The sequence below is a fragment of the Protopterus annectens genome, chromosome 4.part0 (genome assembly GCF_019279795.1).
Source record: "Protopterus annectens isolate FY-2018-M chromosome 4.part0, PAN1.0, whole genome shotgun sequence".
NCBI lineage: Eukaryota > Metazoa > Chordata > Ceratodontiformes > Protopteridae > Protopterus > Protopterus annectens.
In genome coordinates, this window is record NC_056733.1 from 59533740 (window position 1) to 59560684 (window position 26945).

At 41.7% G+C, this 26945-nt stretch overlaps 1 protein-coding gene across 1 annotated transcript in view; it reads left to right on the forward strand.

Moving 5' to 3' along the window:
- Positions 1-26945, forward strand: part of RPTOR (regulatory associated protein of MTOR complex 1) — a 5042670-nt gene that overhangs the window by 4116888 nt on the left and 898837 nt on the right. Inside the window, exon 24 of the mRNA XM_044068087.1 lies at positions 3642-3752. Coding sequence (XP_043924022.1) covers positions 3642-3752 — 111 coding nt within the window. The remainder of the gene's footprint in view (positions 1-3641; positions 3753-26945) is intronic.

A 26945-nucleotide genomic window follows, 5' to 3' on the forward strand; every position in this document is an offset into this window, starting at 1 on the left:
TGCCTTTGAGCGAATGACTGAATGTGCTGTATCAATCTCCAAGATCACATTAAAATTGCCAAGGCAACATGAAGACTCCTGTGCTTCTAATTAGGAGCCAGTCAGTTTCAAGCTTTGCTGTTTGGTCTCACCACAGTCTACCTGGTGGTTACGAAGTGCATGGCACTCATAGTGGCTCACCTGTGGTTCTGGAGAATCAGGGTGTTCCACAATCTAGAAGACTGACTGGTAGCTACTCCAATGATGGATTTATTAGTCAAAGCCAAGGATTAGTTACTCCAGCTTTTTCTGTCCCTGGCATTTTCATAAAGAACCAGAAATCTGTACTGCATCCCACCCAGAAGTTTCTGTTTATCGGATGCAGCTATAGACATAACTGTATTAGTAGTCTGTCTGCCACTAGAAAGAAAAGTGTTGATGAAAGCCATACAAACCCTTCTTCGAGCCACCTCTCTCACAGCATCTGTGGTCTCCTAGAGTCTGGGATTAATGGTGCCATCCATTGTTATGGTGTAGTATGCTTGGCTACATACAAGAATTCTTCCGTGTTCTAAAAGTGCAATGGCCAGACTGCATTAGCCTCTGACCACAAAGGTCATCCTAACCAATCTTTCCAAGCAATAGTTACAGTGGTGACTAAATTCCCCTTACATACACTTGGGGAGATGGATTGTTTTGCAATACCTGGCACCATTCGTCACTATGGACACCAACTTCTTGGGATGGGGGGCATCATTTCAGAGGGAGGATGGCCAAGGATTGTGGAGTCAGGAGGAACCCAGCCTTCTCATCAATGTCCTACAGATGAGAACAGTCCTCATAGCATTGTACAAACTTCAGAACTACCATTGTCTGAAAGTTATTTCTATCCAAACAGACAATTTGACTGTGGTTTGGAACACCAAAAAGCAATGGAGATCACTGTGGTTGTGGCAGTGGGTGATAACCTTGCTTCACTGTCTTGTCGCAGTGCTCATCCCTTGTTGCTCATTTGCCTTGCAGACAAGTTAAGCAAGTCAGCCTTAATGCCTCTCAAGTGGTCTCATTCCAGCGGTAGCTCAACAGATCTTTGGCCACTAGGGCCAGCCTTGCTGCGATCTGTCCCTCACCACATTCAAAGATAAGTGTATCAAATTTCTTTGCCATGATTCTCCCAGGACGACAGCCTTTGCAAGATGTTCTCGTCAAACAAATGCTTCCTGGTCAGTTGTTTACCCTTCCTGTAATACCCTGATTCCCAGGTTCTTGTAGAAAGCTAAGAGGTTCAAATAGGGGTGGGAGGATGGCATAATGGTTAAGGTGTTTTCCTTACAGACACAAGTTGCAGGGTTGGATTCTCACATGGGGTAATTGGCTAGGCTTGAAATGGCCCACAAGGGTAGTTAGTCTAGTACTAATCTATGAACCTATTAGTGATCCTCGTTATCCTCCTTTTGACCCAGGGAGATCTGGTATCCCTTTCTCAGACCTCACAACAGGGAACCCCCTTTGATTCTGAAACCCAGACAGGGTCTCCTTTCCCACCTTTCTGGGAAGCCTCACTCAGACCTTCACAACTTGAAGTTAACCATCTGGTTTCTCCAGTTCCAGTGATGGCCTATAACCCAGCCCTTTCTTCTGATATCATGGGGATCCTGTCTGATTCTCAGGAGGATTCTATCCATAAGCTATACCATGGAAATAAAAATGCTTTGCTATTTCAGAGTCCGCCCAGAAAATTTTGACCCCTATTCTGCTTGCATTCCAGACATTCTGTGGTTCTTGGCTACCTTATTCCATTCAGGTATCAGTTTATCTGCCATAAAGCTTCAGTTTCAGCCATTTGTAACTACCATGTTGGTCAGGAAGTGCATTATTTAGCTTCTCATAAACTTTGCTGAGTATTCCTTAAAGATGTCTCCCTTCTTCAGTCTCCAGTTAGACCAGGCTTTTCATGGGGACTTCAGTTTTGCATTAGAATCCTTGACAAAGCCTCCTTTTGAATTGGGTTCTGCAGCACAGTAAAAGTTTCTCTCCTGGAAAACCTTGTTTCTAGCAGCTATATCTTTTACCAGAAGAGTTTCTGTCTTCTTTATTACCTTATTTAATTTTCCACAAGGACAGCATATCCCTCTTTGCCAATTCATAATTTCTTCACAAAGTGGCTTTTGAGGTGAACCTGAACCAACTGATTCATTTGGCAGTATTCTTTCCAAATTATGCCAACAAAGGTGAACATATCCTGCATATTCTCGATGTTCATAGGCAGATAAGGTTATGTTTTCACAGAACTGAGGCCCTCAGAAAAGACCCACAACTCTGTTTCCTTTGCAGTCAACAAATCCGGTTCCCATGTGTCCATCATCACTCTTCCCAAGTGGCTTTCAGATTGCATTTCTTATATGTATTTTATCCACCATCACATGTTACATTGCAAATTGAAGGCTTATTCCACTGGATCTGTGGCCACTTCTTCAACCTTCTTTAAGAATGCCTCATTTGATGAGATTTGTACAGTAGCTGCATGGACTACCTTGCATACCTTTGCTAAGCAGTACACATTAGATGCTATTTCCAGAGCTAGGGCTTACTTTGGAGTCACTGTCAGAAAGGGCCTCCTGTCATGATGCCACCCAGGTATTTTTGCAGCTTGGGATTCTGACCCAAATGTCAGATCAGATGGACGATATTAATAGGATATAGTAGTTATGTACTTAACATAACATTGGTTCCTTTCATTCTCATCCATCAAATATGACATCTCTCCTCCATTCCACCTTCCAGACTGTCACTTGAGGACACCTTCAGGATATTTCCATTATTTGTCATTTCTGCCTTTGTTTTCTCTCCTTTCTGGCACCAAACTTGATTTGAGGTAATCTTACAGTTTGGGGCATGATGGGGACAAAAGTTCATAGAGTCTGAAGGCCGAAGCACCAGTTTTGCTGGGCAGAACCCAAAAAGCATCTCAAGGGCCTAAGTGGTGTATTGCACAGATGAGAAAGAACGGATCCAGCCTTATGGAAAGTATATAACTGTCACTTATGATGTGGTTGAATACCGCATTTTAACTTTTCTTTTCTTTTTTTTTTTTGCTTGTTATTATAGGTAAAACTTTTTTTCTGCAATTATCTAATGGGATTGAAGTTACTAATGAGCTTTTGCTTGTTGTACTTTAAATTTTATTCTTAATATGGTCTGCCTTGAAAAGAGAAGGCTGATGGAATCATTGAAATTACTCAGTCATGTAAATTGCATGCTGTAATTTTACGAGGATTTTATTTTGGTTAATTCTCGTGATGGCCCTTCTCAGAGATTTGATTTAAAGTTTGATGTTGACATAGACTTTACAAGAGTCCTTTTGTGGGGTGATATGAAATATTTTTGATAGTACATTTTTATGCTTCTTATGCATTTATTAATATAGTGCTCTAGAGACTAAGTCTGAAGCAGTGTGTTAGTGGTTACACTAATGTAATTATCAACAGCAACCTATAAGGTATATTCATCTCTCCCTGCTTTAACACTGAAAGTGTTACCTCTGTTCTGCCTGTTTTCCTGAATAATAATTTATTTTTTTTTACTGCCTTCAGGACTTCTTAGGACTTGAATTAATCCAGTGCATGTAACAGAAGTTATGTATTTTTTTTGTCTTTTTCTAGACTGCTGATGATGGAGATGATGGTGTTACTCACAGAAACTTCATTTCTGCCACTCTACAGACAGGGTTCTGCGACTGGAGCGCTAAGTACTTTGCACAGCCAGTGATGAAGGTAAAAATGCATTTACTATCGATTTCTCATTTGCAGACCACTGAGCAGGAGAGTTAGTGCCGAAAAGAAATTTCTTGCTTTGGTCCTGAGGGAGTTGAGCAAGATAACTGGTTTAGTCAGCTAAGGAAAGCTAATCCTCTGTAGTCTTCTTTCTCTTCCTGTGGTTGTATGCCTGCCTCGTGATACACTGGTGCTTACAAAGACATACATTAAAAATCTTCCCCTTATAACAGCATCATGATAGACAAGGCAATTTTTTTTCTAAAATGGTTTAGCATGCTAGTTCAAGAATGGAGAATGACGCTTCTTTAAAGCCAACAAGCCAGAATTCACAAATTTAGTGTGCGCGTCTAATTGTTATTGCTACTTCAGCATATTATAAATGGAAGATGGTGTCTGTTCTTTGACATTTAGCTTAACAAGAGGTCTTTTCATGTTATTAAACTTCAGGGGTAGATACCAAGTAAAGATGGAAATAAAAATGCAAAACTCCACGGACAAATGTCTGGAAGACCTAGTCAAAAATATCCTCAGAAAATATAGTGTGTGTAGAAAGATGTTTATAAACCTCCCTTTATCAGAGCTTCATGGGGAGTAGTACATTTGCAGTGGAAGAAGGAATGATTCAGTTCAGTGTTGTCCACAGTGACATACAGATCATTAGCATGGCTTAGGTTTGGTGTTGTAGTCCACATCAGACTGTGGTGGGCAGAGAAAACATATAACCTACACAACCTGCTGATCATATCCCTTCCTGACTCCACACTTTACACATCTCTGCTTCCTCTCCACTCTGTTTTCCTTCATAGACATCTCTTCATATACTCTTCAGTCTTCCTTCCCGACCCTGGTACATATACTGGTACAATGTCCGAGTTCCCCTTGTAGCTGTGCATTCTAACTACATTGAAATGATACATCTCACAAACAAACAATATATATTTAATTCATACCTCTCAATCTCTTAGTGCAATAAATCTGGGCAAAACCAGAAATAATGGTGGGGGGGGCAAAGGCCCCAAAATAAAGACAAATTTTAAATATTACTCTTATAAATTTAGAAAGTTGCTAGAATAACAGGATTTACATTTGCCTGAAATTTTCTGAAGGATATGAAGTCTGAAACTCAAGTATCTGTCATTATTTAGATAGTTTTGTGCTCAGTGATTTGCCAGAAAACTACAAATTGTATGAGAAACAAACTAAAAATATGAGGCAAAAATCTGGACATTATGAGAAATTCTGGGCAGTTGTGGTGGTACCCCCTTATACATTTATACATGCTTGTATATATATTTGCACATACTGTATTATAGACTGTAGTATGTTAGAAACAGCTAAATCGTTTATGTATCCTCTTTACTTTCTGCTGGACTGAATGTAAAAATAATCCAAATGGGTTAGTGCTCTACCCTGGTTAATAAATGCATACATAATATAAATAAATAGATAAAAACAAATGTGCTGTTTTTGCATAACCATTGAAAATCATATCTTTCATTATATTTTTCAGTTTATAATACTGAAGCTTTTCAGCCATTTTATCTCCAAAGCCCATAATTGTATTACAGGACAAAATTAATTTATGTATGTGTTTATTTGTTTAATGTAATAGTGGTGTATGACTCTGATCTCAATTTACAATTTTCACACTCATCCCAGAAGAAAAAAAAAAAATATATATATATATATATATATATATATATATATATATTTTTTTTTTATTATTATGCAGTACAGCAGAAGTAATAAACTTGAGTTCCTCTTTATTACATCCCTCCATTGTATACATTCTTCCTGTTGTTACTTCATTTCCTCATTTTACAGGCAACTGTACGTGATAACCTCCAGAAAAAAAAATCTTCCACATAACCTTGTGTTCTACCCTTCACATTCTTTCGGGGTCTCCCTTGAAAGTAGGCTTTGTCTATTGGAACTAACCTGGTAAACAAGAAGTAAGTGACACAGTAGTAGAACTGAATGTACCTCACCCTTTCAAAAACGTCATCTTACTTGTTTCATCTCTGCTTATTTAAAAACCTTTTCCCCTATCCAAAATGGAGGCTAAAATTAAAATCATGCTCCAAAAGTAACCCCATTGGAAGTGTGTTCAGGCAGGTTACATAACCTAAGTATTTTAGCAACATTCACTCTGTCCACCTCCACCAGCTATAAATTTATTTCCATTCCTTTCAGCTCTGCTTAGAAAGGAAGACATAGCAGCTTCCACTCTCCCTTATAAATAATGCATACATACCGTTCAAAGACTATATTCTTTCTGATAGTAAATGTTATGTATAGTCAACCTTTGTGTTTCTTAATTATGAGTTGTCTGCATCATCTCCTCATTGCTAAAGTCCCATATTAGTGCTTCTTTTACGTTTGTTTTCCTTTTGTTATATACAGTTAGTATTGTTTAATTTTACTGTAATTTCATTCACCAAGGCTGTGACTGAAATTGGTCCATGGTGATCAGTGCACTACCCTGGTAAACAAACTTAATAAATAAATTTGGTGAGGGGGCATTAAGCATCTTCTGTCCATAGTGCATTTTTCTGGGAATTCACATACTCCCCAGCTGTGAGTCTGATAAATTTTGTCAGTAATCTAAATTCATTCTCAATTCCTATAAAGATAAATAAATCTCCTTTCCACATTCAGATATGTTAACTGGATCCCAATTGTATTAGCCACGTTAGCTCGCCATTTCTTTTCTGCCATCCTATGTAAAACCACTTATGACTTTTTACACGTAACAGATTTATGCAACGATTTATCGCAATTTGCATAGTTTTTATGCTTCTCAGTTTCTTAATAGGTCTGAACTCTTTGTGAATCTAATTCCTGTCCACAACAGTGTTTATTCACTAATGTGATTTGATAACAGTTGCGCAATACTTGTTTTTTCATATTCAGTCTTTATATCCTACTTTTTCCTTTCTTTTTATTGCTCTTTATTTGGAACATATATTGTTATCACTGTTGTATATAAATATTGTTTTCAGTATAGCAGTCTGTTCCTCCTTGGTGTAACTTTTTTATTTTTATTTCCAGGTATGTTAATCTATGCATTTTGCCATTGGCCTAGGTTTGAAAGTGCTTTTTGGATCACTCTGCTTACCTTAATAGGAGACAAATAAATACATTTTTTTAATCCATGTTTGAAATGTCTGAATCATTCAAAGTGGCCAACATTCTATCCCAATCCACAGAACAAAGGGGAACGAATTCTGCATTCCTTGGACGTGCACAGATGACTTAGATTCTACTTGGACAGAACTAAACTTTAAACAAAATCTGAACAATTGCTAGTAGCATTTGCTGCTGGGGCAGAGGGGAAGGCTATTTCAAAGCAAACCATTTCTAAATGGATAAGCCATTGCATTAATTTCTGCTACAAGCACCATGGCAAACCTGTCCCCCAGGGGATAAGATCTCATTCCACCAGGGCTGCATCTACTTCTGCAGCCTTTCTCAGAGGTGTTCCTACCAGGGATATTCTAGAAGCTGCTACCTGGAGTTCTGTACATACTTTCACCAAGCATTATCATTTACCAATTTTCTCTAAATCCAGAGCTGGCTTTGCCACTGCTGTCTTGCAGGGCCTTATAGCCGGTCCTAATGCTGTATAATTTCCTCCTCCCAACCATAGCTTTGGGAATCTACCCAAATATAATGACTACAACAGTGAAACACGAAGAACATAGTACAGTTGTGTACACTTACCATAAATGTAGATGTTCGAGTGTATTCACTGTTGCAGTCCTGGTTACCCTCCCTCCAGCCCCCTGTTATTCTCTGGCTATACCTCTAATTTCTTTTACTATGCTTAAAAGCCTTTGTGGTGTATTTGCTTGTGGTTGGAGGTATATTTTTGTGGTTTTAATTTTATTTGCTCCCCATTTGGGGGGAGCCTGACATCTGGGGCAAGAAAAACTGATGTAATGGCATCGGCTGCATGTTTTATACCCGTGACAACCTGACGTCATGGAAGAAGGGACAGCAGCCGATGCAGGACCCAAGACTTTGTTAATCAGGCCGACTGAGGGCAACCTGCCAGCAGATTACCCAAATGTAATGACTGCAACAGTGAATACACTTGAACATCTACATTTATGTACTTTACTAATTCTGTAAGATTGCTGCTAAACCATGTGTCATAAGGTCTGTTTAGGAGCAATCTGGTTCCATAGCTCAGTAGGAGAAAGCCGTAACTGCAACCCAAATGTCATATCTTTGATTATTGAGCATTGGTGCGGAAGGAATCGCGGAGAGAGAATGGGACTACGTGGCATATGGGCTTGCCACTTCAAGTCACGTCAAAGTGACCTTTATTGTCATTCAGACTTCACACAACAGTGCAAACTGAATGAAATTTAGTTTCTCCGGTCTCAATGTGCAGAACATCACAAGAAGCATTACAACAGACATTTCTAAATCACAGCAAACCATTACAGATTTAACACCCAAAACATTTTATGAATCTAAACAGTACATTACTGCACAGAATTCCAGCAGTTATCAGTACTGCACAAGAAGGCTAGTTTCGCTTTGGTTGGTTTATTGCACCAAAATATGAGTTGAAACTAGCATTTGAGTTATTGCACAAAAATATGAATTCTCATCAGCATAGATATCTGCTTTACTTGATGGCCATCATCATATATGTTATTAATAGAGATGCGTAGTCTGATAGTCAGTGGAACGAAGCTCTTACTGAATCTGGTAGTTTTTTCACCACATACTGCAATAGCACTTGCCAAATGATAGGAAGGAAGACAGTACATGTGCAGGGTAAGTGAAGTCCTTGACTAATTTAGTGGATCTGCTGAGAAATCGCGACAAGTATAGGTCCTGAAGAGATGGAAGAGTGGTCCTAATAATTTTCTCTGCCACTTTCACCACCTTTTAGAGAGACTTGCAATCAGAAGCAGAGCAGTTTCCATACCATATCGAAAAACAAGTTGAGAAATAATGTTCTGTTGTAACAATGATTTTTACCTCTATCACTTCCAATAATTAAATTGCTATGTCTGTCTTCAGCTGAGCTAAACCTCTACAATTTCAAAATATTTGTCTTCAGTCCCTTATTTCCTCCATCCCAAATCTCCAGTATGCTGAGGAATATCTTTTCTTAATATCTTTGCAGTATGAAAATAGCTATACAAGAATTTTCAAGCAAAGATGCAAAACCTTCATAGACTTGGTCAACTTTCCCATGGTTAACATACCTGTTCCCGGTGTTCTTCATGTAGTGGACTGCCTAATAATCCCAGCCATTCACTTTTCAGTTTTTATTACAATTTCCTGTTCTCTGTCCCTGCTGGAGAAATTTATAGAATTCATAGGTGGTTGCTATCAATTATAGTTGCAGTTGATCTCTCTTAAGTCGAGTCACCCATGTTTTCAGAGTAGACCATTCACTGTCTGGTTCTACCCGCACACTTTTTGGCTTGCCTCCCTTGCCAGACTTTGAAACTGCTAATAAATATTGTTTGGAAGTCCATATCATTCTCTAATTTCTTTCCATGTGAAGATTTTTCCATTCCTTACTAGGTGTGTCCAGTGTTTCAGGTTTATATTTTGCTTTCTCCTGTATCAAGTTACTGTTTTGTCTTTTTTTCTCTTAACATCAGTCCTGTAGGGAGAATTTCATTCCTCTGCTTTCCCAAGTCTGTGGTCATAAATGTCAAACTGATTTATTTATACAGTGATACTAGTTTAGGTTGTCCTATTTTTAGGGGATCCTGCTCTCCAGAACAATCTAAAGGGTCTTTGTTGCACTCTATGGTTCCTTTCCCAGAGCATTTCTTTCCACCTAGGAATTAACCCTTCATCCTGACATTTGTTGTAAAATGCCATTTGAATAGTTCTCAGATATAGAGCTATGTCTGGCACTCTCAGTTCCTCTTGTGCCTTTGGTAATAATATTTTTTCCCACCTAATTTATTGCTTTTTGCCCATCCATATGAAATACCCCATTGAACTAATGATCTTATATGTGATCATCTGTTTTGGTAGAGTCCAGAAAACGTGACCTAGGTATAGTGTATGCGGTAGGACATGCCAGGGAAGTACCTGTACTTTTTGGTAGAAATCCTAGCCTAGCATCTTCCATCTCTGCAGATTCTACTTAACTTTGCTCAATGGCTCTGTATTGAGCCTTACTAGGTTATCTATATGCACACCTGCAAATATTTTAGATGTTCTTCATCTCACATTGCTGCAGTCCTTACATATGGGTAGTCCGCTGTCCTCGGTCGGCCCGAATACCAAAGTATTAGGCTGACGTCGGTCATGGGCGCTTAGATCTGACATCAGAACGTCAGGGTATAAAAGCGCATGACCGATGTCATATCCACAGTTTTTTTTGCCGCATCGTCCGATGCAGAAGCAGCGTTTGCAAGTGCCGTTCGGCGTTCTGAAATTTTCGTATTCTGAGTTTCAGACCGAAACCAAGTTGGGCTAAGTACCTCGTTGGGGAATATTTTTGTTTTTTCTTGCCTCAGTTATTTCCGGATGTCAGAAAAAGTGAATAATTGTATTTCTTGTGGGAAACAGATACCGCATAGGGATTACCACTCTCTTTGTATTCCTTGTTTGGGACCTGAGCACGGCGTCGGGTGTCGCTTTTGTGCTAGGTTTAATAAGCGCACCATTAAACGTAGGTTAGATTGCGCTAGGCTTGTCTTCGGTAAGCGGTGTAATTATAATATGCTGTCGGATCCTCCGACGCCCGCTACTGCGAAGAAGCACAAAGAAAAATCTTTAAAGTCCAGGCAGGATGAGTCGTTCGTTCTGGACGCTGGTTCTTTAGAAACTACGGTGGAATCTGTGAATCCAGCTGAGGTTTCAGTTGAGTCTCAGGGGGAGGCTTTAATTTTGCAAGATGTGGCATCTCAGGAGTCAGGTCAGGCTGAGGGGGCCTCTCAGGTTGCTGTTCTCCCTTCCTTGCCTAAGGTGGTTAGGCCTTCTCCTTCTGTCTCTAAAGCTCCTTCCAAAGGCAGGCCTGGTTTGCCTTCCACGGGTGTCAGTCCTAGTTCTGCAGGTTCTGTTCCTAAAAAACACATGCTTAAAATGGCAGAAGATTTAATTTCTTTAATCAGAGGTTCTATGCTCCCTCCTGATAAGAGGCCTAGGGTGGAGCCAGAGGTGGAAAGTTTGGAGCAGGCTTCAGATTACTCAGAGGCTTCGGCTGAAGACATTCAGGATTTTCCTCCTTATTCTGATTCAGACGCAGAGGATTCCACTCCTTCTGCTTCTCCTCCAGAGGATTTTTCTTTTTCAGAAACCCTGCATTCTATGAGGGAGCATTTTAAATGGGAAGGTCAGGATTTCTCAGATTCGAAAGAGGCTTAGGGAATTTTGTTTTACCACAGCATAGGCCCTTGGCTATACCTCCTGTTTTGGATGTTGTTCAAGATGTTTTCTCTGAGGCTTCCCTTAATCCAGATTCTTTGCCTCCTGCGCCAGTTAAGCCAGACAGGTATTACAGAGTGCCTGAGGCTCATAAATATCTGTATAAGAGTCCAAGGGCTGACCCAGAAACTATTAGCTAGGGACCTAAGGGTGTCAGGGCTTCTGTTGTAAAGAATCCAGTTCCTATGGATAAAGATGCTAGAGCTTTGGATAGATGGGGTAAGAAAGTGTATACCTCTTCCACTTTAGCAATGAGGGCTTTGAATTGCCAGTTTCATATGTTGAAGTACCAGAATTTTCTCCTAACTCAGCTAAAATCTAAAGTGGATGCTTTGGCAGAGGGCATAGAGTGTAAAGAATTACAGGATTTGGTACATGCCTCTGAACAGGTGGGTAAGCATTCTTTGCAGTGTGGTTTTGATGCTTTACAGGCTTCTTCCAGGGTGGCTGCTACTGGTTCAGTTATTCGCAGGCACGCCTGGCTTAAGGATCAGAATTTGTCAGAGCATTTTAAAACTAGAATTTTGGATGCTCCTTTACAGTCTGAAGTTTTGTTTGGTTCTCCTGTGGAGTCTGTCTTGAAGAAAATGGAAGACAAGGCTAAGTCTATGCAGACTGTTAAAGATTTTTTGCAGGTACAGCCTCCTAAATTTAGCAGGAATTGGCCTACTAAGGGATGGACTTATCCTTCTTCTGATTTACAGTCTAGGGGTAGATCTAGGCGTGGTAGGGGCAGAGCTCAGAGTTCTTTCAGGACTAGAACATGGAGTTCGCCTGCACAATCTACTGGTGAGGGCAGGGGCCAGTCCTTTCGTAAACAGGCCCAATGACCTGCATCTTCAGCTGCCAGATTCTTCCTGTCTGGCAGCTCCTTTGGGAGGAAAGTTGGCACTCTTCAAGCAAAATTGGATATTAGTCACCCAGGACAAATGGGTGTTGGACATTATAGACCGAGGCTACAAGTTTTATTTCCATACATTGCCTCCTTTCAAAGGCATGCCAGACGTTCCTCCTCAGCAAAGGGTAGAGGCTCACAAGCAGATTTCTTTGCTTCTTCAAATGGGGGCTATACAGCAGGTCCCTCTGTCAGAAGTGGGCCTAGGATTTTATTCTCGCCTGTTTCTAGTACCAAAGAAAGGAAACACTTGGAGGCCGATTTTGGATTTATCTATCCTCAACACATACCTGGACATTCCAAAATTCAAAATGTTGACGTTGCAACAACTTCTACCTCTGTTGGGCAAAGATCACTGGATGGTAACTCTGGATCTCAAAGAGGCTTATCTTCATGTTCCTATCAGGCCCAGTTGCAGGAGATACCTGCGTTTTCGGGCTGGGACTTTACATTATCAGTTCTCTGCATTGCCCTTTGGCTTATCTACTGCGCCCAGGGTGTTCACAAAGGTTCTGGCTCCAGTGATAGCCTTCTTAAGGTTAAGAGGAATACAAATTTATCCTTATTTGGACGATTGCCTGATTCTTGCTCAAGACAAGTACGAACATCTTCATCATCTACAGTATGTGATGGCAGTGTTAAGGTGCCTAGGGTATTCTGTGAACGAAACAAAGTCCAGTCTAGTACCCTCTCAGGAAATGTGCTTTCTGGGTGTGAGACTGAATACAGCTTCCCAGATGGCCTTTTTGACCCCGGACAAGCAAAAGAACCTAACACTTTACTTCCATCAATTGTCTCTACGGTCCAGGCTGACTGCAAGGACAGTCCTTCAAGCCTTGGGGTTCATGGCATCTTGTATTCTGGTGCTTCCCAATGCCAAACTGCATATGAGGAAGCTACACTGGTATCTCAAAAATGTATGGACACAACACTGCCAAGATCTGGACACTGTCATTCAAATAATACCTTGCATTCAAAAGGAATTTTTGTGGTGGGCTCAGGAATGTCACCTAAACAAGGGACTCTCTGTGACCCGACCAGAGGCGAGTCAGATTCTAATGACAGATGCCTCGGACAAGGCTTGGGGAGCACACCTCAATGGAAAATGGGTGCAAGACACGTGGCCTGCCAGACTTCAACATTTACATATCAACTTGAAGGAGATGTTAGCAGTCCAATTTGCATTGATGGCTTTCAAGGATTTACTTCACCCAGGACAAGTGTTGATTCAAACAGACAACACAACTGTCATGTGGTACATCAACAAGCAAGGGGGAACCCATTCGTACCCTCTTTGCAGGCAAGCAATGATTTTGTGGGAGACTGCTCTCAGTCTCAGTTTACACCTCAATCTTCAGGCAAGGTTTCTACCAGGAGCACAGAACTCCTTAGCAGATGTTTTGAGCAGACAGATAGTGGATCCCCACGAGTGGAAATTGGATCCTCATGTATTTCGAAAGTTGATAGTGATATGGGGAACTCCAGACATAGATCTGTTCGCTTCTCCACTAAATTTCCAGTTGCCAAAGTTTTGCACAAAAATGTTTCATCCCACAGCTTGGAAAGTGGATGCTCTATCATTCAGTTGGAGCAATCTTCACGTCTATGCCTTTCCGCCTCTGCCTCTCCTCCCCAAGGTACTCTTGAAGGTCAGACAAGACAAGCCCTCCATGATTCTAATAGCTCCAGATTGGCCTCGACAGCACTGGTACCCTCTGCTGAGGAGTTTAGTACGGGAACCTCCATGGCCTTTGCCTTCGATTCCGCACCTTTTGTCTCAGGAGGGCAATCATTTCCTCAATGTCAGGATTTAGTCCCTGCATCTAACAGCCTGGCGTATTCTGTTCTAGAACCTGGAGGGTCGCAGCTTCCAGAACAAGTTTTGAATGTTATTTTGGAGGCCAGAAGGCCTAGTACAAGGAAAGTTTATGCTGATAAATGGAGAAGATTTTTAATTTGGAGCAAAACAAAGAGCTTTGATGTTTCCAGACCTGATTTAAGTGCGTCTCTTCAATATCTTACAGAATTATTGGATAAGGGTTTGTCTTTCTCCTCTATAAAAGTTCATGCTGCAGCCATTTCTGCTCACTATGACTGTGACCCACCATTATTCTCTCATCCTTTGTTTAAGCAATTTCTTAGAGGGGCAAGGAACATAAGACCCCCACGTAGAGCTCCTACTCCTGCCTGTGATCTCAATTTTGTGTTGGAAAAACTTACTTTACCTCCTTTTGAACCTGCAGCTACTGCTGAGTTAAAGTTTTTGTCTTGGAAGACTGCTTTTTGTTGGCCATTACGTCTGCTAGAAGGGTTTCTGAATTACAGGCTCTTATGGCAGTTGAACCCTTCCTAATTTTTCATAAGGATAGGGTATTTCTGCGTACTAATCCTACTTTTATGCCTAAAGTGGTTACAAATGTGGCCTTGAACCAATCAATTCATTTGCCTACTTTTTATGCAGATCCCCAAAATAAAGGGGAGAAAATTTTGCACACTTTGGATATTCACAGGCATTTGCGTTATTATTTGAGCAGGACTAAAGGGTTCAGACAGTCTCAGCAGTTGTTTGTTTCTTTTGCTTTGGGTTCTCAGGGGAAACCTGTTTCAAAACAAACTATTTCTAAGTGGATTGGCTTTTGTATTGCTTTTTGTTATTCTCATCATGGTAAGGAGATTCCGGCTGGAATCAGACCTCACTCCACTAGGGCTACTGCCACTTCTACAGCTTTTTTAAGGGGAGTAGCTACTAAAGATATTTTGGAAGCAGCTACTTGGAGTTCAGTGCATACTTTTTCTAAACATTACCACCTTCCTCTTTATTCCAAAACTAGGGCTGGATTTGCCACTGCAATCTTATTCTGGCAGCTCCCAATGCTTTATGATTTTGCCAGCCTCCCTTTACCTCTGCTTTGGGATTCTACCCACATGTAAGGACTGCAGCAATGTGAGATGAACATAGTACAGTTTTGTACCTACCATAAATGTAGATGTTCGAAGATCCACATTGCTGCAGTCCAATTTACCCTCCCTCCTTCCCCTCTGTAGTTTGGAAGGGTTGTATGGTTTGGGTGGTAGCTGTTATGTGTACTTGCCTTTTGGGAACTATTCTATTCTTGGCTGTGGCCTTTCTTTTTAGGGCTTTCTGACATCTGGGGCAAGAAAAGACTGAGGATATGACGTCGGTCATGCGCTTTTATACCCTGACGTTCTGATGTCAGATCTAAGCGCCCATGACCGACGTCAGCCTAATACTTTGGTATTCGGGCCGACCGAGGACAACGGACTACCCATATGTAAGGACTGCAGCAATGTGGATCTTCGAACATCTACATTTATGGTAGGTACAAAACTGTACTTTTCTTATCTTTCCGCATTTCTGGATACTCCCTTATTAATTCTGGTCTTTCCTTTAAATTGATTCCCACTGCCTTAGACTTTTGATTATTTATTTTTTGTCCTGAGTCACAGATCTTTTCATGAGCTCAAACACTTTTGATATATCCTGTTGTAGGTGTAATATCATTCAGATTATATCGGCATAACGCACAGTTTTGAATTCTCTCCCTCCCCACTGATAGCCTCCCTAGAGATGATTTCCTCACTCTAGCAGCTAGCAACTCCAAATATAGTGCAAACAGTAGTGGAGCGATCAGGCACCACAGGGTGGTACCTCTTATTATCTGTATTAGGTCAGAGGGGGAAGTCAAAAATTTTCACCTGAACTGTCATGCCTCTGCCAGTCTCTTCCAGCACATAATAAATGTGTCTGGTAGAACAATCTTGCTTACTACAAATAGAAATGGCCATTCCACTCTTATCAAATAATTTTTCAGCATCTAATGAGAGCATAGCTACTTTCTCACCTCTCATTCATGCATCTGGTACTTTACTGAGTATTATAATTATGTTATTAAAAGTTTGCCTTTTCTCTGTAAAGCAGCATTCGTCTGCATCCACCAGCCCATCTAGCTGCTATTATTCCCATAAAGGTTTTGTCGTCATGATTCAAAGATGAAGTTCATTTGTATGAGTTTCTGTACCCTGGGTTTCTTCTGTCCTTGTATATTGCCACAATTTTGTTATCTACCAAGTGCAGTGCACCTTATTCGTCAGCCTTTTTCAAAACTGCAGTATTTTATCTCCCCACTAATTTCTATACTTTCCTGAAAAATAATTTTGTGCTTGCTGTGCTATTGCCTCTTTAATATTTTTCTTGTGTAATTTCCCAGACTATATTGTTGGCCAACTTACTATCAAATCCAGGTAATTGTACCCCATCAGTAACATTTTGCGATCTTCCTCCACCTTTTCTCTCTCACGATCACAAGTGCACAATTGCTTGTAATATTTCCGTTATTCCCCTGGAGTTGTAGCCATGCCCTTGTACTTGAGTCTTTTTATGTGGTGAATGGCCCATTCAAATTTTGCTGTGACAGTCTTATCATTAGAGCCCTTAATGCCTTCAGAGAGTTTGCATCATAAATGTCTCTCACTGCTAACTGTTGAACCCTTAATCTGTTATTTTCTTCTAACTGTACCTATTAGCAGATTTTGAAGTTCCAGTTTCTCTGTTTCTTTCAGTTTATTCTTTTCCATTTGGAGATTGCTTATCATCTCTAGCTATGTGTGTCTCCTTTGGTGGGCAGTTGTCTTTTTGTATGCTGATTGACTTGTGGCCTGATTTTTTTCTTTTAGATTATCCCATGCTTGTATCAAGTCATTCCTGATTTTCCCAAGGTTTGTTCTTAAAATTGTTGCTACCCAGTTTTATATTGCTTTTTCCCAGGTAATATGCTGTAAATCTCCAGTGGCGTAGCTTTCTTCTTTCTCTCTCTCTCTCTCTAGCTGGATGCTAAATAGTATATAGACATGATCTGAATGAATGATGAGGTCTACTGTCATATTATGCACTAACTGCTCCAGAGTAATAAAAGCCTTATCAATTCTTGACCATCTCTTGTATTCTGCGCTGTAATATGCAAATCACTCCCACTTTCTGGGATCCTGTTCCATGCATCTCACAATCCTAGTGATGACCCTAAGAGTCTTTTCTCACAAGTTCGCAGATGACTGCAAACTGGGCGCCATAATCGACTCTCCAGCCGACACAAGCATCCTCCAAAAGGGCCTCATAGAAACAGACAACTGGTGCCAGATCCATGGCCTCAAGCTACATGCCAAAAAGTGTATAGTCACCCCCTTTGGCAAAAACAAAGTGCCCACAAATTACCACATAGGTGGTAATCCATTAAGTACAGAAGAAGTAATTAGGGACCTGGGGACCCAAGTTGATAGCAATCTCTCATTTGACAACCACGTGGCCAAAGTGGTTAGAAAAACATTTTATATAGCCCACCTAATCATGAAGGGATTCACATCTAGATCAGGGGAGGTCATCGTGCCTCTTTACTCATCCCTCATCAGGCCCATAATTGAGTACAATGCCCCTTTTGGGATGTACCTTACCAGACACCTGCAGCAACTGGAAAGACCCCAAAAGTACCTCACCAAGAGGATCAAAGGGCTCAAACAGATGCCATATGCTGCCCGGTTAAAGAAACTCCAGCTCTACTCAGTGGCATACCGCCTGTTCAGAGGCAATCTGTGCCTGACGTATAAAGCCATGTCCAACCCGGAATTAATGGACATGCTGCACCTCAGAAAATCCAAATCCCATCGAGCTACGCACTCGAGAGACTTGAACCTCAGCACTGAAATAAATAGGACATGCTGGAGGGACAGATTCATAACCCAGAGGCTCCCTTCACTCTGGAATAAAATCCCAGTCCAGGTTAGGCAGAGTCCCTCATTGACTCTCTTCAAGAGGAATCTTGATGAGTGGATGGGAGATTGCAGGTTTACCCCGGGTATCACTTCTGTGTCACTGTTAGACAGAGGCACAGTATACTAACCTCGAAAAAGGGCATAGCAAAATAAATTTAAAATGGGTGGCGAAAGCCAAACACATTCTGGCTAGGCTTATAAATGCCCTAGGGCAGATAGCCTAGTATGAACCTATGAACCTATGTCTTATCTCCCATAATCAGTAGCAATCCTTCTTGAAAACAGGTTGTCTCTAGTAGTATCACTCTTATGGTGCTCTGCTTAGCTCATAGATGCTTATAGATAATTATTTCAGGTGATTTTTAACTCCTGGAGGGTAGCCTTTCATTTCTGCATAGCAGCTCTGGTCCCCTCTATGGTGCTCCCTTGCATATGTTTGGTATATACTTCTCAGAAGTTCAGGTCAAAACTAAGGGATTGTGGCTGACCAAGTTTGCAGATGACTGCAAACTAGGTGCAATCATTGAATCCCAAATGATGTCAGCATACTGCAGGAGGGTCTCACGCAGACCAGTGACTGGTGTTTTAGTCAAGGTCCCAAACTGAATGCAAAGAAATGCATCATCTTTCCCTTTGGCACAAACAATGACCCCTCACACTACCAAATCAACAACTATACCCTAATTACCCATGAAGGGGTAAGGGAACTGGCATCACACGTTGACTGCTACCTTATCTTCGACCACCATGTTTCTGCTGTAGTAAGGAAAGCTTTCTACATGGCACACTTGATTAGTAAAAGCATTGCCTCAAGAGCAAAAGAAGCTATAACCCCTGTAATTGGCCCTTATCCAGCCCATAACTGAGTATAATGCCTCATTTGGCATGTACTGTACTAATCACCCGCAGCAATTACAGAGACCTCAGAGGTTTCTTAAGAAAAAAGATGGAGGGGCTCCAGCATGTGCCTTACACAAACCAACTAAAGTCCCTGTCACTTTATTGTGTATCGTATAGACTTCTTAGGGGAGTCTTATGCCTGGTCTACAGAGCAATCCAAGAAACAAACCTAATGAACTTGCTGCATATGCATAAATCAAACAGGACTTGGGCCTACCCATTCCAGGGACCTAAATATGGCCTGCTTCTTAAATAGGGCATGCAGGAGGGACAGATTTATTTCCCAGCGACTCCCGCATCTTTGGAATAAGCTACCAATTCATGTGAGACAGACCCACCTCTATGACACTGTTCAAAAGGAACCTGGACAAGTGGATGGGGCACTGTAAATTTTATACCGGTGATAGAGCCCACAACCCTCCTGGACATGGGCATTCACCACTAAATGGGTATTGACTAGCATTTCTCTGGTATTACATTGGGATGAAACGGCTAGGCTTAAAATGAAGTCCGGGTCGATAGCCTAGTAATCTCTTATGATCCTGTGTAGAGCCAGCTAACAACTCGTATACTTTTCTTCCTACCTTTTTATGCTCCTCTTCATTTAGATGTGTTTCATGTAATGCAACTATTCTTGCAGTCACCCTTTTGCACTGCTTAAAATTCTGCCCTTTTTGCTGGATATGTTAGGCTGCTCACATTCCACATAAGCATTTCTAAATCCATGTTATTATGCCATCGTTCTGTCTAATGTTCAGTTCCCTTTCTCTGTATCATGACACCCATCAATTACCCACCTTTTGCTATTCTGAGCTTCCTGACCATGACCCTTTACCATTCCATCTATTTTCCCCATTCCTACATATTTTCCTCTGCTTATATCACTGTTGTTTTTGTCACCGTTTTTATTTAACCCTCCTCTCCCTAATTTTTATCAAATTTGTTATTGAAACTAGTCTTCCTCTGGATCTTTAACCTCGTAACTTTTTCAACTCTGTACATGTATGATTTCCTTCCAAAGTAAGAGTAGTTGACCCTTTTAAGAGCAGACAGCATACCTTTTTCTCCCTTCTCAAACAAGAGAGTCACCTGGAAGAAGTCTCCAGATCTCAGAGGCATTTTATTTTTTCCCTCCAACCCCTAATGTCCAGCAGCAAGTTTCTGAGATCTGTTCCTTCCCATGGCAAACTATTAATTGGTTACCTCTTAAGAATAGGTAGTTTTTCTCTTATTGTGATTTATATTTCCAGAGGAAAGCTGTACACACACACACACACACACATATATATATATATATAGCTGTACATGTATGTGTATATATATATATATATATATATATATATATATATATACATACATGCACACACACAGGAAAGATATATATATATATATATATATATATATATATGTGTGTGTGTGTATGTGTTTATGTATGTATGTATCTTCTTCGGTCATATCCCAGTTTGTAATCTGGCCTCCTGCAACAAAGTCTAAGGTCAACCTAACTTCTTATACTTATTAACGTAACTGCCCATATATCATCACCATACTTACTTACAAGTTTCGATATTGCAGATTTGTATCAATGCTTGTAAACCTCTGTCTGTCCCAAGCCAGAATCCAGGCAGTTTGGTGATCCCATTCAATCTGCAGGTTGTCTTCCCTCAGTTGCATCCAGTCTGCTAACTTGCTTGCTATAAATTCCCCTACAGTTGGTATCCTCAGTCCCTTCTGGTTTTCCATTTACTCAGATGTCCTTTCACTGTGCTCCATCCTCTAGGTCCACTAGATTGGCAGTGACAGTGCCCAACTTTGCCTCTAATGCTGCAGCTCTCTCCATTAGATGTTCTTCGTGTTTCACTGTTGCAGTCATAACTGTAGGGTGCTCCTGCCGGCAGGCAGCCCGAGGTCGGCCAGAATCCCAAAGTCTGGGTCCGGCGTCGGCTGTACAAGCTAGTACCCTGACGTCAGTACGCTTTGGTACATAGCCCTCAGCCGACGCCATCTTCTCCAGTCTTTCTTGCCGTGCGGTGGAAAGCAGCTCGCAAGTCGTTGGTTGGCGATTTTCGAACAGCGTATTTTGTTGTTGTCGGTCCGAAGTTCTTACTTCTCTTCTCAAAGCTAAGTACCCTGTTGGGGAATCTTTTTCTTGTTCCTCCGATGTCAGAAAAAGTTAATAATTGTATAGCGTGTGGGAAACAAATACCTCATAAAGATTTCCACTCTTACTGTCTACCTTGCTTAGGCCCTGACCACGTTTCTTGTTGTCGGTTCTGTGCCAGGTTCAACTCTCGTACTATCAAGCGCAGGTACGACTGGGCTTTAAATTATTTTGGCAGACGCTTCAATTATAGAATGTCGTCGGACACTACCGGAGTTCAAAAGAAGCGCAAAGACAAAGACAGGCCTCCGAGGTCCAAACAGGACTCGTTGCAGCTGGAGCCAGCGTCCGGTTCGGCTGTCGTCAGTGAGGCGCTTTTGCAGCCCCTGTCGTCCGCCACTTCTGAACCGAAGGCCGATACGGACTCCCATGGTGAGCCATCAAGGCCCACTATTTTAACTGCTGCAGGACCTTCGGACGTCGCTCCTTCAGATGGGTCCGGAACCGCTGTGCAGGTACCGGCTTCTGAGGGGGTTTTCAGGCCTACTCACATCACTATTTCAAAGGCAAAGGCAAAGACAAAGACTCCTGTTAAGTCTAAAGTTCCTGCTCAAGCTGCTTCTGAATCCACTCCCAAGACACAAAAGCAATTATTAAAGATGGCTGAAGATTTGCTTATAATGATTAGGGGTTCTCACCCCCCTCCTGAGAAAAGGCCTCGACAGGATGTTACTCTGGATTCCTCTGACCAGGCTTCTGTATCTTCTGTTTCTTCCTCAGATCAGGACTATTCCTTTCCTCCTTATGAGGATTCAGATGCTGAGGACTCTTTACCCTCGGCCTCTCCGCCTGAGGATTTCTCTTTTGGGGAAACCTTGCATGAGATGAGGGAACATTTTCATTGGGAAGGACAGGAGTATTCTGCTTCCAAGAAGAGGCTTAGGGAATTTCTTCTTCTTCCTCAGCATAGGCCTTTAGCTATCCCTCCTGTTTTGGACATTGTAGATGATGCTTTTTCTGAGGCTAATTTGAATCCTGATTCCATGCCTCCTGCTCCTTCTAAGCCTGATAGATTTTATAGGGTTCCTGACTCTCATTTATTTTTATTTAAAAACCCTTCTGCGGATCCTGAAACTATTTCTCAGGGCTCTAAGGCTGCTAAGGTTGCTACTTCTAAAAATCCTATTCCCTCTGAGAAGGATTCTCGTGCTTTAGACAGGTGGAGAAAAAAGGTATATACTTCTGCTACCCTGTCTGTAAGGGCTTTAAATTGCCAGTTTCATATGTTTAAGTATCAGCAATTTCTTTTGTCTGTTTTAAAGCAAAAGCTTGCTTCCCTTCCTGCTTGTGCAGAGGATAAGGAACTTCAGGATGTCTTGCATGCTACTGAACAAGTGAACAAGCATAGTTTACATTGTGGTTTTGATGCTTTGGATGCTTCTTGCAGGGCTGCAGCCTCTGGTACTGTTATCAGGAGACATGCCTGGCTTCGTGAACAAAGTTTACCTGAACAGGTTAAGGCTAAGTTATTAGATGCCCCTGTTCAACATGATGTTCTTTTTGGATCCAAGGCTGAGGAAGTTATTAAAAAGATGGAAGAAAAGGCAAAGTCTATGCAGACTGTAAAAGATTTCTTGCAAGTTCAGCCTCCTAGATTTTCCAGGAATTGGCCCTCTAAAAATTGGTCCTTTCCCACGTCTGACAGGCCTCAAAGGGGAAGATATAGGCGCTCCAGAGGTCGTGGTCAAGGTCAGGCCTCTTACAGATCTAGACAATAGACTGCTTCTTCACCTAGAAGGGGAGAAGACAGATCCCAATCTCAAAGAAAGCAAGCTCAATGACTCTCTCGGTTGGGCTACAGGACCCCTTCACCTGGATGCCCCTCTCAAAGGAAAACTGTCTCTTTTTTACAGAAATTGGACTCATATTACCCAGGACAGATGGGTATTGGACGTGATTTTAAAAGGTTACAAATTCCACTTTCACACTTTGCCAAGGGCTCACGGTTGGCCAGATCTGCCAAAACATCAATGGTCAGAGGCCTTAACTCAAGTGGATGCTCTTCTGGCCATGAGAGCCATAGAGCCTGTTCCACTCTCGGAGATGGGAAAAGGTTTTTATTCAAGACTGTTTCTGGTTCCCAGAAAACAAAACTCATGGAGACCTATTCTGGACCTTTCTGTGTTAAACACCTTTTTGGAAATTCCAAAATTCAAGATGCTTACTCTGCAGCAACTAATTCCAATGCTCTCTCAGGATGCCTGGATGGTGACATTGGACTTAAAGGAAGCCTATTTACATATTCCCATCAGGGAAGAACGCAGGAAATTCCTCCGGTTCAAGGCAGGTTCGAGGCACTTTCAATTCTCTGTACTGCCCTTTGGTTTATCTACTGCGCCCAGAGTCTTTACCAAGTGCCTGGCACCAGTAGTGGCTTACTGCAGAATTCAGGGGATCCAGATTTACCCCTATTTGGACGACTGCCTTATTCAGGCAGACAACAAAGATCTTCTGCTTCAACATCTGGACTTTGTTCTACGTCTTCTCCTCCTACTGGGATTCTCAGTGAACACAAAAAAGTCACATTTGATCCCTTCTCAACAAATGGTATTCTTGGGAGCCCTCTTAAATACAGCCTTACAAAGGGCCTTTCTCACTCCAGAAAAACAAACTCAGCTGGCTTCTACTTTCAGCACCTTAGCAACTCTATCTCAGCTCACTGCAAGGAAATTCCTGCAGGCTCTGGGCTACATGGCTTCCTGCATTCTGTTGATTCCAAACGCAAGGCTTCACATGAGAAAGCTTCAATGGTATCTGAAAAGTGTATGGTCACAGCATTACCACGATCTGGATATTCTGATTCCTCTGATCCCCTGCCTTCAGAGGGAGTTCCTCTGGTGGTCCAGGGTATGCACTTTAAACGAAGGAAAGCCTTTTCGTCTTCCTCAACCTATTCAAATTCTAACCACGGACGCCTCGGATTATGATTGGGGAGCACACTTTCTAGACAATTGCCAGCAGGGAACCTGGACAAAGGACCATCTTCACTGACACATCAATCTGAAGGAAATGTTGGCAGTTCAAAATGCCCTTCTAGCCTTCAAGAACCTTTTGCAACCAGGGCCTCTGCTAATTCGCACAGACAACACCACGGTCATGTGGTACATCAACAAGCAGGGGGGTTCTCATTCGTACCCCCTTTGCAGACTAGCTATGGCTTTATGGGACACAGCTCTAAATTTGAATCTACATCTCCAGGCTCAATTAATTCCAGGGAAACAGAATCTCTTAGCAGACAGCCTGAGCAGAAACATTTCAGATCCTCACGAATGGATGCTAGACACCAACTTATTCAACAGGATTACTGCAGTTTGGGGATGTCCCCAGATAGATCTGTTTGCATCCCATCTCAATCATCAGCTGCCTCGCTTTTGCACCAGGTCCTTCCACAAAACAGCTTGGAGAGTGGATGCCCTGTCCTTCAGCTGGAGAAGCCTTTCAGCATATGCCTTCCCTCCTCTTCCTCTACTACCTCGGGTATTACTAAAGATAAAACAGGACAAGCCCAAGTTCCTCATCTTCATTGCTCCAAATTGGCCTCGACAGTTTTGGTATCCAACTTTAAAGCACCTGTTCTTGGGGCCTCCTTGGATTCTCCCTCTGAACCCTTCGCTTTTGTCCCAGCATCAGGGTCAGTTACTACATTCCAACCTCAAGACCCTTTGCCTGGCAGCTTGGCTCTTCAAAGGAATTTGATTTCCTCTAGTCTTCCCAAACAAGTTTTGGATGTTTTTTTGGAAGCTAGACGGCCTAGCACTAGGAAATCCTATGCCTCTAAATGGAAGAGGTTTTGTATTTGGATGCAGGACCGAGGCTCGGATCCTCTGGTACCTGATCTCTCTTCTATTTTGCTTTACCTTTGAACTTTTATCTAAAGGACTTTCCTTTTCTTCCATTAAGATTCATGCTTCTGCTATTTCTGCGCATTTCAGTTCTGATCCTCCTGTTTTTTCTCATCCTTTGGTGAAGCAATTCTTGAGAGGGGCTAAAAATTTGCGGCCTCCCAGGACCCCTCCTGTCCCTGCCTGGGATCTTAATTATGTTTTAGAAAAACTTACTTTGCCTCCTTTTGAGCCTGCTGCATCTTCAGATATTAGGTTTTTATCCTGGAAGACTGTTCTTTTATTAGCATTGACCTCTGCCAGAAGGGTCTCAGAGTTGCAAGCTCTCATGGCTGTGGAACCATACCTTATTTTCCATCAGGACAGAGTATCCTTGAGGACCAATCCTACTTTCATGCCTAAGGTGATTTCGAAAGTGGCTTTAAATCAGACAATTCACCTTCCTACTTTCTTTCCAAATCCTCAAAATAAAGGGAAAGGATTTTGCATTCATTAGATGTGCACAGACAGTTACGATTTTACCTGGACAAGACTAAAGAGTTCAGAAAGTCTAATCAATTGTTTGTTTCTTTTGCCTCCAGTTCTCTTGGAAAACCTATTTCTAAACAAACTATTTCCAAATGGATTGCTTATGGAATCAGATTTTGTTACACTCATCATGGGAAACAGTTTCCAGGTACCATTAGAAGTCATTCTACTAGAGCAGCTGCCACTTGTACAGCTTTCCTCAGAGGAGTCCCTACCAAGGATATCTTGGAAGCTGCCACTTGGAGTTCTGTGCATACTTTTTCCAAGCACTACAATCTCCCCGTTTTCTAAGACCAGGGCAGGCTTTGCCTCTGCTGTCTTGCAGGGTATTCTTGCCTCCCTTCTTCTATCTAAAGCCTCCTCCCTTTTACACTGCTTTGGGATTCCACCCTACAGTTATGACTGCAACAGTGAAACACGAAGAACATAGTACAGTTGTGTACACCTACCATAAATGTAGATGTTCGAGTGTCTTCACTGTTGCAGTCGGGGTTTCCCTCCCTCCTGTCCCCTCTTTTTTCTCCCTTTTCCTTTTTTGTGGTGTATTTGTGTTTCCTTGTTGGATTCATTTTTGTTTTGTTGGGGACTTCTGACATCTAGGGCAAGAAAGGCTGGAGAAGATGGCGTCGGCTGAGGGCTATGTACCAAAGCGTACTGACGTCAGGGTACTAGCTTGTACAGCCGACGCCGGACCCAGACTTTGGGATTCTGGCCGACCTCGGGCTGCCTGCCGGCAGGAGCACCCTACAGTTATGACTGCAACAGTGAAGACACTCGAACATCTACATTTATGGTAGGTGTACACAACTGTACTTTCTTCATATATCCGAATCACAAAACATCGAACACACATACATGAAAGCGCTCAGCATCGACAAGCGCTTCCGTATATGTGTGCCTGTTTCATAGATAGGACTACAATGCGGGTAAGGGAAAATTCCCTTTTCCCCACTGTAGTGCGATCTCGGAGTGAGAATAATAAAGTAGGGGGGTGCAGGGGGGCGAATCCCCCCTGCAGAAATATAGATTTTTTTTTTTAACTACACATACACAGAAGCACTTTTCGATGTTAAGCACTTTCGTGTATGTGTGTTTGATGTTTTGTGATTCGGATATATGCTAGTCGAGCATGTGTCCTAGACCTATATATATATATATATATATATATATATATATATATATATATCTCTTCCAAAAGCAAGCAAATAAAAAATTACACTCTTGGCTAAGAGATAAAGCCCATTTACAAATTTTCATGTGATCTAGCTTTGGAGCATGACTGGAAAGCTACCTACTCAGCATGCGTCATACCAGACATTCCTCTTTCAGTCTTATTTCAGACAATCTTGTACTGAAACAGTTTACATCAGGTCATTAGTAATCATGTAATGGTGCTGCGTCAGCATTTATTTTCCATTTTGGTCCTCCTTTATGTCTCTTTGACACATGGATAACTTGATAGTGTTTTATGAAACCACTTGTGCTCTTGGTGTAGTTTAGAATTGGCAGTTCTTGGATGATTTCTTTCTTAACCTTTCAGACCATGCTGATAGATTTGTTTAAATTATTTCCATAGTTACTCTCTTGGGCTTTTTATCATTTGACAAATTGTTTCATAGACAATTCCAAACTTTACCCAGTGCTGTGCAACTTTGAAAAATATT